This window comes from Pristiophorus japonicus, chromosome 20, assembly GCF_044704955.1.
Source record: "Pristiophorus japonicus isolate sPriJap1 chromosome 20, sPriJap1.hap1, whole genome shotgun sequence".
Classification (NCBI taxonomy): Eukaryota; Metazoa; Chordata; class Chondrichthyes; family Pristiophoridae; genus Pristiophorus; species Pristiophorus japonicus.
Genome location: NC_091996.1, coordinates 29125098 through 29141725, shown reverse-complemented (window position 1 = coordinate 29141725; position 16628 = coordinate 29125098). Strand labels below are relative to the sequence as shown.

Here is a 16628-nt window from a genome sequence, read left to right as displayed (position 1 = left end):
GTGGAAGAGTCATAGCCGTGATGCTCACCAGTAGAAGAGGCCAAGTCACCAGTGGGGAAGGAGAGGTCCAGCCGTCAATGAGGAGAGGCCCAATCACCGCTGGAGGGATGAAGGCCCGCTGCTGGAGGGATATAGGCCCGCCACAGGAGTGGGGTGCTTTCTGTAACAATGATGTGGTGACATTATTAGTCGCAGGGGAATTTATTCCCTGTGATTACAATAAATTACATTTTATGCATGTATTTTATAATCTTCGGGAGATATTTCTAAGCAAGCACAACTAAAACTTGTAGCAAACATTCCTTAGGGACTACTCTCATCATTTAAAAACGTATTTTTGTAATTCGGCCTCCTCCCTATTGTCTCACCTTACATTCGCTATACTCAATGGTACTGTTAGAATCATTCATCCTCCGAAGCTTTCAATGGAGGCTGCCTGTGCTATTTCTTGGTGGGGCATCAGGAGGCACAAGTTGATTCATATAGGACAAGAACGTCAGTGATCTCTCGCTTTGTCAGTATTTCTTCAGTTCCTCTATAACATTCCCTCACTTGCACCTTGTGTTCTCCCTTCCATTTTATAAGGTCCTTCCAGTGTGAATGAGATAACACTAGAACAGGGAAGGCCTAGGGAAGACCAAATATAATATCTTTGATATTGAAAAAAAGTTGCAATGTTCAGACTTTCTTTTGTGCTTATTGAGGATATTGTTATAAGCAGCTGCACAAACGTACACAGCGGAACTTGGGGAACATCATCATATCATTGGCGGTCCCTCGAACGAGGATGACTTGCTTCCACAAGAGTTCACAGATGTTTCAATGTTCCAGTCCTGAACTCCAATTGAGGGGGTGGAAGATGCCTGTGCGTGGATTTTTTTAACATGTGGTGACCGTTGCACATCAGCCACCACATGGGCTCGACAGAGCTAGGCAAGGGTTGAATCAGGACGACTGGAGACCTGCTCTGCTGCACGGACCTAGTGCACACACATATCGCAGTGTGGGCTGGCCCATGCTGCCCCTGGGCCCCGTACCTTCATTCGCCGCACCTCCACCACGATGTTCCAGGGCCCGGCGCTCCAGCTCTATATATAGCCCCGACCTGCGGTGGTGTTCTCACACAGATCGGGGCGGCCCACGATGATGTTGGGGAACAACAGTGATTGAGGCTATCCTATAGAAACAGACTTGCACTTATCAAAAGATGTTGTACACTGCAACATTGAGATGGGACAGCTGATAATGTGAGAGTAATTTCAAGCACCAAAATAAGGAATATACATCCAGAATGATGTATCAAGCCTTTTCACTGAATGAGTCTGGGGTATGAGTTGCTCCAGATGGAACAACTGGGGTAATCTTATAGCAGGCTTGATATTCCAGGCATAGATTAATTTTAGTGATATGCTCAGTGACGCTTTCTTCCACTTAAACTATGTTGTAGATTGTTTCTAATGCTTTTCACTATGTATGAACTAAAGGGTCATTTCACAAGGATTATCTATTTAGAGTGACATAGATAATATTAAGGTAGCAATGTGTGAGATGGCAATCTAAAAATACTCTTGATCTTTATCAATTTATAATCTTATTTTTCTAAGCTGCTGCCAATAAAGTATTTTACGGATGATGGAATGTTTCCTTCAATGTCTATTATTCTGTAAATGAACACTAGGAGGTACTCAGTTAAATTGGGATAACAATTACTTTCTAAAATAGCATGATTATTCTGTTTGAATATGATACTAAAATGTTAACATTCTTTAAGCAATGATTCCAGATTAAATATGTTGTGTATCTGTAAAGCATGCACTCCCATGTTCCGCCAGCAGGGAGCTCATCCTCTGAAGTCCCAAGGGATCCCAGCATCCCTTGGGAGCACTGTATATAAGCCGGCCCCTAAGGTCTGTTCCTCACTCTGGAGTGTCTTATTAACGACTGAGGTCACTTTTACTTTAACCTCCCTGTGTGCAACCTCATCTGTGTTCAGAACACAATAACTGGCGACGAGGATGGGATTCGAACCCATGTGTGCCGCTTCAAAGGGTATGTTTGCAAGAGCTGTGGAACAATGGGGCACCTCCAACGAGCTTGCAAATGAGCTGCAAGCTCTGCAAAACCTGCTAACCACCACGTGGCAGAGGAAGATCGGTCCATGGTGGATCAAAGCAATTTCAAGCCTCAGAGAGGAGGCAGATGCTGAAGTACACGGGGTACACACATTTTTGACAAAATGTCCACCTATAATGCTAAAAGTAAAATTGAATGGCTTACCCGTAGCCATGGAACTGGACACTGGCGCTAGCCAATCCATCATGAGTAAAAAGATGTTTGAGAGACTGTGGTGCAACAAGGCATTCAGACAGTCCTGAGCCCCATCCACACGAAACTGAGAATGTGCCCCCGGCTGAGCTACTCATGAAAAGGGCACTTAAAACCAGACCCTCGCTGGTTCACCCCAACCTGCATGATCAGGTAGAGAGCAGGCGGCGGCAGCAACAAAATATAAACGATGGTCGCGCCACTGTGTCACGGGAAATTGATCTGAATGACCCTGTGTGTGTGCTAAACTATGGACATGGTCCCAAGTGGATCGCGGGCACGGTGATAGCTAAAGAAGGGAATAGGGTGTTTGTAGTCAAACTAGACAATGGACAAATTTGCAGAAAGCACCTGGACCAAACGAGGATGCGGTTCACAGACTGCCCTGAGCAACCCACAGCAGACACCACCTTTTTCGAGCCCACAACACACACCCAAAGGATCAACGACACCACGCTGGACCAGGAAATCGAACCCATCACGCCCAACAGCCCAGCAAGGCCAGGCTCACCGAGCAGCCCTGCAGGGCCAACAACACGCCAGCCCAGCGAGGGCACAGCCAACACACCAGAACAGACATTTGTACCGAGGTGGTCCACCAGGGAAAAAGGCTCCCGACCGCCTCACCTTGTAAATAGTTTTCACTTTGACTTTGGAGGGGGAGTGATGTTGTGTATCTGTAAAGCACGCACTCCCATGTTCCGCCACCAGGGAGCGCATCCCCTGAAGTCCCAAGAGATCCCAGCATCCCTTGGGAGCACTGTATATAAGCCGGCCCCTAAGGCCTGTTCCTCACTCTGGAGTGTCTTCATAAAGACTGAGGTCACTGTTACTTTAAACTCTCTGTGTGCAGCCTCATCTGTGTTAGGAACACAATAAAATGCATATTTATTCATGTGTCATCAACAACATGGAGTATGCTGGGTATTGATGTACACTTTGACTCCTGCCCAGCAAAATCTAAAAAGGGAAAAAAAGAGTAAAACTGTACCCAAACAATAAACAGTATATCTATTATCTCATAGTTATCTCTTCTTGTAGGTGTCTCTAAACTTGTAACTGGTTAGAAAATGTTCATAGGTGATAAAGGGAACACACACTTTCTTTTCCCCCTTTTTTCTGTGTGTTTTCTTTATTGAATTCTTTCTCCCGAACCCACCTCTGAACTCTATTAATTTTTAATATATTGCCATGTCATTAATGGACAAAGTCGAGGCACTTGTAGCTGCTTTGTGTACAATACAAAAATATAGCCTCTTAGAACACGTCAATCTCAAGTTCTTTACAAAAACTGATGAACCTTAAACCCAGCTCCGCCTCCTGCTATTACTTAATGACAAAAGACTAATCCAATTATAAAAGTCATCAGACTGCAACTTTTAACTCAATGTTTTCTTACTTTGACTTAATCCATTGAAAAAGCAGGAGCATTTCTTCACCATCACCACCTCGAAAGTGAACACAACAATCATAACAATAACTTGTATTTATATAGCGCCTTTTAACGTAGTGGAGTGTCCCAAGGCGCTTCACAGGAGTATTATGAGATAAAAAATTTGGCACCGAGACACATAAGGAGAAATTAGGACAGGTGACCAAAAACTTGGTCAAAGAGGTAGATTTTAAGGAGCGTCTTGAAGGTAGGTTTTAAGGAACATCTTGAAGGAGGGTAGAGAGGTTTAGGCAGGGATTTCCAGAGCTTAAGGCCTAGGCAACAGAAGACACGACCACCAATGGTTGAGCAATTATAATCAGGGATACTCTAGAGGGCAGAATTAGAGGTGTGCAGACATCTCGGGAGGTTGTGGGGCTGGAGGAGGTTACAGAAATAGGGAGGGGCAAGGTCATGGAGGGATTTGAAAATATGGATGAGAGTTTTGAAATTGAGGTGTTGCTTAACCGGGAGCCAATGTAAGTCAGCGAGCACAGGGGTGATGGGTGAGTGGGACTTGGTGTGAGTTAGGACACGGCAGCCGAGTTTTGGATCATAAGATGGGTTCCGTTTTTAATTCCTGTGCTCTATTAAAAATCAAGGGACCTAGAAGAGCAGGAGGAAATAAAATTTAGCGGATGGATGTTCCAATCACTGTAGCCAGGGGCGCATTAGCAGAGCAGACCAGAAGATGTGTCTCACATTGATATACCATTTATTGTTGAGCTTGATCCTCCGGTGAGCTTTTCAGACTGGCTTACTGTGATGGTGCTAAACTGAGCCCTAACTTCATCTAAATATTAAAATATTTGAAATGAAGCCCAACAAATTCTTCTGTCCACTTAGGATGGATGGTCCCTGACTCATCCCCACTTGGAAGCTAAATAGGCAATGAAGTTTTAAAAGGATCTTTAGTTTTTAATTGATTTTCCAGTATTAGAGTAAATCTTTTAGTATTGGTTTGTTAGTGACTTTTGTTGTCACTTTTAAGAAGATATTTTCACTATGCTCTTTTGATTATTTATTTATTTTTCTGCTATCAGTACGTAACGTTAATGAGAAATTAAAGTAACCAACTTGCCTGTTCATGCAACTAAATACAAACCAGAAAGAGCTGGAAAAAAGAGGCTGCATGCAAAAGGAACCCTTGGTAGTTCAAGCAGTGACCAGGCTCTGAGTGTCCCATGTTAGTCGGCAATCAAGTTACAATTAATGAGGGGTTTGAAGCATCCAAATTCAGCATTTAGGGGTGAATTTGAACTCCCTGTGGGTTTCCGGTATGAAATTGCAGTGGCGAGTTAATTTCCTGCCCGTCCAGTAGCACCATGAGGCCACGCCAGCTTTAACCACAGGCCTCATTGTTCACTTCCCACCCGCCTGCAGAAAATTGGCAGCAGGCGGAAGAGTAGGTGTGGGGAAAGGGTCTCGCTGGAAGGAAGTGGAGGTTGAGTAGGACAGGGGAGACCTAAACATCCCTTGTGCCGAATGGAGGAACACTCCTGCTCTTCCTGGCATAAAGAAAAATAGAAAATTTACCTTTCACATCCCGATCCTTATCAGCTTCCACTGTGGCATCCCCGCTCAGATCCCAGTTAAAATTGAAGTTGGGGCCCGATGAAGTCATCAGACCCCAATCTGCATAAACTCTGCTGACTTCTGGCAGGTGCCTTTGCCGCCTGCTCAGAAGACTTGGGATAGGGAGAGGCTTGCATTTTACTTGTAAAGCTTCAATCACCTGATGTGCATGGGAGGATCCTGAATCATCCGCTGATCCGAGATGAGGAGAAACTTCTTCACTCAGAGTTGTGAGCATGTGGAATTCTCTACCACAGAAAGTTGTTGAGGCCAGTTCGTTAGATATATTCAAAAGGGAGTTAGATGTGGCTCTTACGGCTAAAGGAATCAAGGGGTTTGGAGAGAAAGCAGGAATGGGGTACTGAAGTTGCATGATCAGCCATGATCATATTGAATGGTGGTGCAGGCTCGAAGGGCCGAATGGCCTACTCCTGCACCTATTTTCCATGTTTCTATATCCCTACTCCAGTGCTCTGTCTGGAGTGGTGCAGTAATAGGGTTAGATTGAAAGGCCAATCTGGGTATTCCAGGATCCTCCTGAAAACATGTGTCATATATGGAGCATGGTGAAGGGACGCTTTTTAAAAAAAAAACTACAAAAATAAACAAAAAAACTATTGAAATCAGCAATGATGATTTCCATTTTCAAATTAGGACCACCCACATTGTGTTCATTTTTAGAACATTTCTTGATCACTTACAGCTTTTCAAACGTGTTAACTATAAGTTCAGCCAAAATGTGTTGACTTTTAGATTTCTAAAAATAGTCTTCACTTTTTCCAATATGCATTGTGAAACCACTTCTATTTTTGTCGTGTTGCAAAACCCCATTGTCAAATCTTTTCTCGGCATTACAGTCTTTGCTGATAAAGGGCATGTACTGAAAGATGGAAAAAAATTGTTTTGCTTATTGTGTGTTGAAAAATTGTTGGATGCCTGGGGTTTGCAAAACAGAAACAACAAACTGACCCACCCATCAAAAGACAGTGTGCCTCTGCCATGATTTCCAAACTAACCAGGGAACATGCACTTCTGCTGTTAACCTCTCACAGTCAGTCCTACACTAAATGCAAAAATATTTCACTGACAATTTTGAAGTTTAATGTAAGAAAATATTTATAAGGAAAATGTTTGTGATCCCTTTTAATAGAAGTCAGAAATTGCAGGTTTATTAGGACAGTGTGGGGTGTAGCGCAATGGCGATGCTTTATTGAGTGGCTGGGCACAGATTTGCGCTTGCAGTTTCCAAGGTGCAGGTCTCCAATCTTAGTCAATCAATCAGAACAATAGGAAGTGGCAGGGAAAATGAGAGGACATGTCTGCGGGGAAAAAAGGAATAGAAATAGTCCATTTAGCCCATCAAGTCCTGAAAGCAGCAATTTTTAATTCCAATTCCCTGTCCTTAATAACCTTATGTCCAAATAAGTATCTACCACTGAAACATCCCAAATTGATTTGGTATACTCCCCATCTCTTTGGCTAGGATTTTCCATTGTAGTTACACCAGGCCCTGTGTAAATCTAGTGGACATAGGCAGCAAATTGGTTTGGGTTCTGCTCTGCTGGCTTCCCATGTGCCCCCCCAGCCAAGCAGAATCTTTACCTGTCTAAATATGGGCAGACATATTAAGAGGGCATGGAAACAACAGGAATACAGAATGTATTTCCCATCTTTTGCACCCTAACCACTCTGGGTACCAAGAACACCTGTTTCTTGCAACTGTCCAGCATTGATCTAGCAAGTGGACGGGGAGTTTTCAATAATAAAAGGCCCTTACAGGGAGTTGAATCAGCTGCAGGAAAATCTATTCCAATCACCAGCTCTGTGAAATAGACATCTTTTTGTTAACTTGAAAAGATCCTTTTCAATTGCCCCAGAGGCAGCGGAGATCTGCTGAGCCATTTTCCTCCTTCCCCAAGGTAGACTCCACAACAACGGTGGGAATCCTGTTGGAAGCACACTGACCAAATGTAAATAACCCTGACCCCAGCAAACAAGTCAGGATTGGGGGAAGGCCAGTGAGACGGGCGGAATCCTTACCTCCCTGAAGATACGGCAGAATTACACCAAAACAGAAAATCCCGGCCTTTGAGTGCAGAAAACTTTTTCTGGATTTGTTTTTTTAAATAATGTGCCCTTATTCTAGATACCTCTCCTAGAGGGAAGAGCCATACCCTGTGTTCCCTACATTATTTTCAAACATTATTTTTTAACCTGTTCATCTCCAGGGTGTTATGTATGTAAACATTGTAACTGTGTAAGACTTGCCCCCAGATGGTGCAACTGTTGGAGGCCCAAGGGTCACCTGCACACCTCATGCAAGGGAATATAAAAGGTTGTCTTCCATGCTGCTTAGGCACTCTGGAGTTATATTAAAGAGACTAAGGTCACATCAGTTTTAGCTCACAGTACTCAGTCTTGTGGAGTTCTTCCACACTTAACACAGGGAATATTCTATCTCTCACAGGGCCAGATTAAGGGCCTGGGGCAAACTGATCCAAATGGGCCTATAGTTATGTATGTTCATGTTCATTACATTACGTATATGATTTTGATTCTGATTATGGAAACATAGGACAGTATATTCAACAATATATTTTATATATTAACATATTTTATATATTAACATATATTTTATATATTATATAATAAAACAGTTAAATAATAACACAGATAAATAATAAAGAGCTTGTCTCTGTAAAAATAGGTATGTACTCATTAGGCCAATAAACAATATTTTCCTCGGTCTTGTTTTTCCTCTCTTTATTGTCTATTCTATTCAGCCGATTTGGGAGGCCTTATATTTTTTTCCTACATTTATTTGGTGGGTCTGTGTTCTTTGGTGGGCCTGGGGCTGCAGTCCCATCCCCCCCCGTGGTTGATCCGTCTCGCAGTTGGTCTGCCCCACGGTTAGTCCGTCTCGTGGTTAATCCGCCCCGCGGTTGGTCTGCCCCACGGTTAGTCCATCCCACGGTTAATCAGCCCCGTGGTTAGTCTGTCCTGCGTTTAATCCGCCTCGCGGTTGGTCTGCCCCGCGGTTAGTCTGCCCCACGGTTAGTCCATCCCACGGTTAATCAGCCCCGTGGTTAGTCTGTCCCGGATCTCTCATCATAGCCAAGTCCTTTTGCCCCAGACATCATCCTGCTGAATCATTGCTGGACTTTTGCCAACATCAGCTTTCCTGAAGGCGGAGCAAAAACTCAAAACAATGAGATCTGACCAGCCATCTGCATAACTCCAATAGATATTCCTTGCTTTTATATTCGACACCTTGTGATGAAGCCCAGCAACCCATGAGCTTTGTTGATTGCTTTTTGCAATAGCGAGCTAGCTTTTAATGACTTTTGGACTGAGACACCAACATTTTCTCTTCATCTACCTCCCACAAAGTAATTCCCAATTTAGACTATATTTCTATTTCCCAATCTCACATCCAAAGTACACCATTTTATGTTGCGTTAAACTGAATCTATCACTGTTCCACACATTTGTTTTATCACTCTGTATCCTTTGTTCCAGTTTTCGATGATAATGTTAGCCATTACATAATACTGTTGCCCCAGAATGGAAAGAGCTCATTTTGAATTTTATGGGTGAAAACTAATGGAGATGAAATTTGACAACCTTCAATAATGCTTTAGTCTGCTTTTGATCTGGATGTATTTTATTTAAAAGATTAGGATCTGTAAATTTCAGTAGAATCCCAAAGCGCGCAGGATTCTGTGGAACGTTCAGGAATGTCATTGTCCACGCATTTCTATGGCCCAGCCACTTAATGCTGAATTATGCTCAATTTATTACTGTGGATTTATGCCCACTAGGGATTGGATTAAAACTGCTCTAACTATTTTCACATAGGCTTTCCGCAGAGAGAAAGAGAGGCTTTTGTCCCATTGATACAAGATAGATTCAAAGCCAGGTCACTGAAGCAGGAAAAAAAGTGTGACTGCCCTTTTCATTTAAAAAAAACTTTTGGTTTTCTTTCTTGGAGACTTGACACAAATGATAAACCCTATAGAGCCAGAAATTTGCCAAGGGGATGATTCAAAAACGATGATGTTTTATAGCACTATGGGAATACCGTGACACGGACTGCAGCGGTTCAGGAAGATGGTTCGCCACCACTTTCTTAAGGACAATTAAGGATGGGCAATAAATGCTGAACTTGCCAGCGATGCCCACATCCCATGAACGAATAAAAAAAATATTTCAGAAATAAAAGAGCATAATCAAGGTCACCGATTTTTGACTTTCATGGAAAAATGGACAGAATCATGAAATTCAATCCTCAAAACACAAGATAAAACTTCTCGGAATCACAAGTAATAAAAATGGAATTCGATTGAAGTCAGCGTAAATCAATAACACTGAACACACTAGCTAGGGTTTTATTTTCTGAGTTACCACCCCTTTAATAGACAGAAAATCGCAGTGAAGAGTGTGGAAACAGGAAACCCTGGCCAGTATCTTGAGGACTATAAATTAAGGAGAAATCATTTGCTGCCTTAAAAAAAATAAACAGCACCTCTGAAGTGTGACAATAAGAGTAAGAAGTAAATCCTCTCTAAATTTGTATACTTCAGCTAATGACATTTTCTTTTGTACAGTTTGAAATGGAGTCACATTGATATTTTCAAAAACCACTTTCAGACAATTCATCTAAAGGGACATCACGTTCTGAGGATCAGGAATCAAGAGTGGCAGAAAAGACTCAGGTTTCTCGTGAATCTGAAGCTGCCAGGAGCACGAAGAATACAACAGCTGCTCTACCCCCTATCGCCACAGCAACCACTACAGCTACTCCAAGCACAACTACCATGATCACCATCAACAGGGAGCCAACCACTCAGTCAGCTGGGCCAAATAAAGGTATATTTACATTGCACAGTTTTGACTTTTTACTAATCTGAATGCAGTCAAATCTGGCCTCAAATGTTGTTGTGACAAATCCTTTGCAATGTTTCCCAGGCCCCAGCTGAAGTACCATCTCAGTCAATAATGCACTTCCAATAAATAACAGCAACTTGCATTGATACAGTCCCTTTAACAAAGTAAAACGCCCCAAGGTGCTTCACAGGAGTGTAATCAGATAAAAAATGACACTCTGAGCCATGCAAATCGATATGTTTTTCACATATTGAGATTTAACTTTACAAATGGTCCCATTTTTGTTTAATATTAAAAACCACTAGCTTGACCATTTATATTTAAATCAATATCTGGAATTTAATTTTATTTTCTTCCTTTCTTGGTCTTACTGTGCAATGCACCATTCCCAGCTGAGAAGGTAGGAAGATACAACTCGTCAATGTTCCCTGTAACCCATCTGTTAAGAGGTGGTGAGATTAATGTTGATGACTCTACCCCTATTTAGCAGCAACTGACTTCTGTTGAGCAACTGACTTCTGTTGAGCACCTCTTCCTGCCCTCTAACTCCACCCCTCCCCTGCTGATGACAGTGTGGCTGAGGTTGGGAACTCAATATGGAGAGTACTGTGGGCAGAATCGATGTTATACTGCTCTATGATGCAGAATTTTGGCACTCCAATGTGGTGCACAACTGTTTTGTCACCATTTCGAGATTTAAAGCTGGGTGGCAGTGTGAACTGTGAGGAGGATGCTAAGAAGGCTGCAGGGTGACTTGAACATGTTAGGTGAGTGGGCAAATGCATGGCAAATGCAGTATAATGTTGATAAATGCGAGGTTATCCACTTTGGTGGCAAAAACAGGGTGGCAGAATATTATCTGAAAGGTGACAGATTAGGAAAAGGGGAGATGCAACGTGACCTGGGTGTCATGGTACATCAGTCATTGAAAGTTGGCATTCAGGTACAGCAGGTGAAGGCAGCAAATGGCACATTGGCCTTCATAGCAAGAGGATTTGAGTATAGGAGCAGGAAGGTCTTCCTGCAGTTGTACCGGGCCCTGATGAGGCCACACCTTGAATATTGTGTACAGTTTTGGTCTCTTAATCTGAGAAAGGACATTCTTGCTATTGAGGGAGTGCAGCGAAGGTTCACCAGACTGATTCCCGGGATGGCAGGACTGACATATGAAGAAAGACTGGATCGACTAGGCTTATATTCACTGGAATTTAGAAGAATGAGAGGGGATCTCATAGAAACATATAAAATTCTGACGGGATTGGACAGGTTAGATGCAGGAAGAATGTTCCTGATGTTGGGGAAGTCCAGAACCAGGGGTCACAGTCTAAGGATAAGGGGTAAGTCATTTAGGACCAAGATGAGGAGAAACTTGTTCACTCAGAGAGTTTTGAACCTGTGGAATTCTCTACCACAGAAAGTTGTTGAGGCCAGTTCGTTAGATATATTCAAAGGGAGTTAGATGTGGCCCTTATGGCTAAAGGGATCAAGGGGTATGGAGAGAAAGCAGGAATGGGGTACTAAAGTTGCATGATCAGCCCTGATCATATTGAATGGTGGTGCAGGCTCGAAGGACCGAATGGCCATCTCCTGCACCTATTTTCTATGTGTCTAAAGATTCCTGCCCCCTCACATTTACCGAATAATAAACAATTATACGTATAGTAAGCAGCATAGTCCAAATTTTAGGGTACAGCAACATACTGCACAAAGCCACACTACTTTAATATCACTAAGCACCCGGGACTCATACAACTGTTCTTTTTATCTAAAGTCAGAGAGGGCGAATGTTATGGGACTTTGTCAATGATCGAACCTCCTGACAAACATCACAGTTACGGCCGCAATGAAGGTGCCTGGATGAAAGATCCCACAGCAAAAGATGACAGGATCTATGTTACAAACTATTACTATGGAAACAACCTGGTAGAATTCAGGAACCTTGAAAACTTTAAACAAGGTGAGATATAACATGCTTTATAATTCACCAAAGAGTAGTAGCGGAAACATTCTACTTACTGACGACCTTTATGTTTTGTGTCACATGTCATTTTAAGAAAGTGCTCCTGTATTTGTTACATTAGCTGAAAATTGATATTTTAACTGATTTGTTGTAAACCTTAGATCTCCAATGGAATTAGGATTCAGTCATACACCAAAATCTTTTCCACCTTTTCCCACATTTGAAATCAAGTCTGTTCATACATCTGTATGCTAAACTTTCTAAGTTCAAATGATCAGATAGGCATTCTTCAAGTGGCATGGCTCCCACATATCCATGGAACAATGATCTCTCCCCATTTGGCTCCATCTAGCACACTATATGAAGAGTCTACTTTTAAAATGTAGATGTAATTTGGTTCTGAGTGACTTCACCAACCAGTTGTTTTAACATTTGCATCTTCTTTTCCAATAGGGCGTTGGAGCAATCTGTACAAACTTCCTTATAACTGGATTGGTACAGGCCATGTTGTTTACAATGGGTCATTCTATTACAATAGGGCTTTTACCAGAAATATAATTAAGTATAACATTAAGCAGCGGTATGTGGCAGCCTGGACCCTTCTTCACGACGTGGTATACGAAGACACAACACCGTGGAAATGGCGAGGACATTCGGACATTGATTTTGCTGTTGATGAAAGTGGCCTGTGGGTTATATATCCTGCCTTCTATTATGAATACTCCCAGCATGAAATTATAGTGATCAGTAAACTAGATCCTATTGATCTTTCAATGAAGAAAGAGACGACTTGGAAAACAGGCCTCAAGCGCAATTCCTATGGCAACTGCTTCATCATTTGTGGTGTTTTATATGCAGTAGATACTTACAATGAAAAAGAAGGCCAAGTGTCTTATGCATATGATACTCACACAGACACTGAAATGAATCCAAAGTTACCCTTCATCAATGAATACACTTATACCACACAGATTGACTACAATCCTAAAGAGAAAGTTCTGTATGCATGGGATAATGGTCATCAAGTCACCTACAAAATCATTTTTGCATTCTGATTTGATACAAAAACTCAACCTATCACAAAGCACTTTTAATTTGTCTTATTTTGATCATTTACAAAGGACGGGAATTTGCACTTGGGCTAGTAGAGAGAGTTAAATAGATGGAATGTCTTTGGCAACTCTTGTCATATGACTTTATGAGTAACTAATAACTTTATAAAATGCATGGCGATTTATTACTGATCGTTCTAGACAAGTGCTATGTAAAACACAAGCATATTCCCATTCCTTTTATTTCATTCCAACATCATCTAGTATTTACTGGCAAATGACAAATCAGCAAAGCTCCTCCCTCTGCATGACTATACCAGATGTCAACAAGGACGAGCTGCATTTCAAACTGGCATCTGAATGTCATTTCTTGAGATCTATCAGACTGGAAATATTGCTTCCTTGAAACACCACCAGCATGGGACTGCGCATCCAAAATTGGCTCAGTAACGTTCACATTAAGGATCAACAGTTTGATTATATCTATAGAGAGTGTGACCATCTTTCTTAAAAACACTAATAATGTTTATAACAGTTTAAGAATCAGTTGAATTTACCCCTCATGAGTCTAGGTTAGTATTATACTGTGTCATAATGTGCACTGTTTGTATAATCTTGTCATGTAATTTGTGTTGGATACACCTAAATGCTTGAAGTACTGTACTCTAGTGCCTTTTGATTAGGAAATATGTACAAATCCTGTATCAGCGTAAACCACCTGTGTAAGTTATGCATCTAGACTTTGGATAAAGGATTTATGCAGGTCACAAAGCTGTTTCAGTAGAAAGTACAGATTTTAAGGTAATACAAGAAATGCATAAATGTAGCTTTTAGTAAGGTTATTTCAGAATAATTTTAACAATATTATTTTTAGAATTCCGTCAGGCCTGAGCATTGCAACAGCCAGCCTGGAACGGAATAAGTACAAGCAGGACATTTTGCAGGACAAAGTAATATTGCTTAGTCTAGAATATCAGATAATACAATTGATATGAATGACTACAGCGCTGGCGTTTTGCCTTAGCTACCGCTCAAACCACTTCACTCACAATCCATTAGTTGATACCAGCCACTTTCGATCAGAATTACAACTCAGTTGTAAGCTTTATGTTTTAGTCAGTGTCTTAAACAAATTATTGTAGCCTTATTGAGTAATTTGTGTAATGCCTATGCTTATACCACACATTAATGGGCCCAAAATTCGCCACCATTTAGCTCAATTCTTTTTGAGTTAAGTATTTTTTAGAACTAACTTAATTTTGCAAGTTTCGCCAATGGTATAATGCCGGCCTTAACAGATAACGCCATTTTTGCGAGTTTCACCAATAAGAATTTTTTTTTTTAAGGACAGCACTAAGGACCACTTTTTAAAACCTTACCTTACCAAGTCAGAGTCCGATCAAAATCAGCATTAAGGGGGGCTTAGGATTGATTTGTTGTGTTGAACTGTATGTATTATGTTCCTATTGAATGTAGCGATGCAATATTATCTTTGAATTACTTCATTATAAAAGAAAGTTATTTTATTTTTAGGACTTAATATTTACTGTGATAAAACACGCGGTGGGCCATTTGGCCAGGGATAGGGGCGGCCGGGATGGGCTATTTGGCCAGAGATAGGGGCGGCCAGGATGGGCCATTTGGCCAGGGATAGGAGTGGCCAGGGCGGGCCATTTGACCAGGGATAGGGGCAGCCGGGGCGGGCCATTTGGCCAGGGATAGGGGCAGGCCATTTGGCCAGGGATAGGGGCGACCAGGGCGGGCCATTTGGCCAGAGATGGGGGCGGCCGGGTGGGCCATTTGGCCAGGGATAGGGGCGGCCAGGGTGGGCCATTTGTGAGCCATTGGCAGAGTCTGGCGGCTTGGATGGGGAGTTCACGTTTCAGCATCAAAACACTCCCGGGTTAGCTGCAGAATAAAGCTCCCTCTACACAATTATATAAAAGCAGCCCTCAGTCTACATTTCCTTCCTCCCATGCCCGGGAACCGGAGAGAAACAGCTCCTTCCCTTCCATTGTGCCTCGCGTTACCCTGGAAACCTAAATGCCTGGGCATGCGTAGAATGGGCCTCACTTTTTCAGTGCAAAAAAATTAGCTCCACCCTCAAAACCAGATGTTTCTGCACTGCGCCAAAATGAAAAATAATTTTGGCGAAACTGCGGACTTTTTGGGGATCATTATTTCGGACTAAAAAAATGGCCGTTAATCTGAAATAGCGCCAAAAACGGTGGAATTTTGGGCCCTAAATCTCTGTGAAATGTTTTCACGTTGTATGGAGATTATATCACATTTGGAAACAGATGGCACTGACAAAAAGAAACATTTCATTAATGGTGGTACTGGAACCAGAGCTCAATCTGCACATTTGGTTATTTACAAATATTTGAAAAGAAACATGGTCATGTTGCCATGAGTTTTTGTCTCCTGTAGATTGAGAACACCGGTACCTTTGATCAAAGAAGATTTAAAATTCATTTTAATTTGTATTTGAATTGGAATTATTTACTTAATGTGTGATGTAAACACAATACACGATGAATCGTGGGATATGATTTAATCCCACCTGTGGTGCTGACCATACTTGTGACTTTGCTCTGCATTTATAAGTCAGCCTACCTGTGATATACAAATCTTATCTCACAGCTCCTCTGCATGCATTGTTTGTCTATGAATTCACATATACACTTCCTTAACACAGTGTCAAACCACCGCAAGCATTAAATGATCAAATTGTTTTTAATATGTAGGATTTCACAAGTACAGGTGAATAGGCCACAATAAATTAGATGACTGTCAATGACAGCAACAGAGTATCATGGAATAGTGATGGGTACATAGTTTGCATTGTGATTGTCTGACCGTTTAAAGTGGACCAAATCACGTGAACCTCATATGAAATAAACTATTGTAATGTTTGCCAACTATCATCACCATATATCTGTCATTAGTTTATTTTAGTGGCCTTTTTGTGGTGAGAATCTTTGAAGCTTTTGACTACAATCAAGTGATCTTTTAAAATGGAAGGAACATGAGGCGTCTTTTGAAGAGAACATTCTCTTGATAACTGCTGTCCAATTTGTTGAAGCGATATTGGGACCTGTGAGTTAGCTGCTTTCTTCATTACAAATACTAAAATACTGAAGCGAATTACTTCTCCTAAAAATCCCAAATATCACCATCATGGTTTGTGCACAGTTTTACACATTTATGTTCACTACAGGTGCAAAGGTTTCCCGTGGAGTTGGAGTTTTATTGAATCACTGCCAGTAATTAGGTGGATTTTGGTTACTTACAACTGTTTGAAACAAAACAACATAATGTTGCCATGAGTTTAGCTCTCTTATGGATTCAGAACATTAGGAGAGCAATTGGTCCACTGTTAAGCTCCGAGATTGGT

At 41.7% G+C, this 16628-nt stretch overlaps 1 protein-coding gene across 1 annotated transcript in view; it reads left to right on the top strand.

The window, feature by feature from the left end:
• LOC139232460 (olfactomedin-like protein 2A) overlaps nucleotides 1-16155 on the top strand; it is a 69458-nt gene extending 53303 nt beyond the window's left edge. The window contains exons 6-8 of the mRNA XM_070862676.1: nucleotides 9983-10201; nucleotides 11991-12176; nucleotides 12633-16155. Coding sequence (XP_070718777.1) covers nucleotides 9983-10201; nucleotides 11991-12176; nucleotides 12633-13234 — 1007 coding nt within the window. The 3' untranslated portion in view covers nucleotides 13235-16155. The remainder of the gene's footprint in view (nucleotides 1-9982; nucleotides 10202-11990; nucleotides 12177-12632) is intronic.
• Nucleotides 16156-16628: the final 473 nt, after the last annotated feature.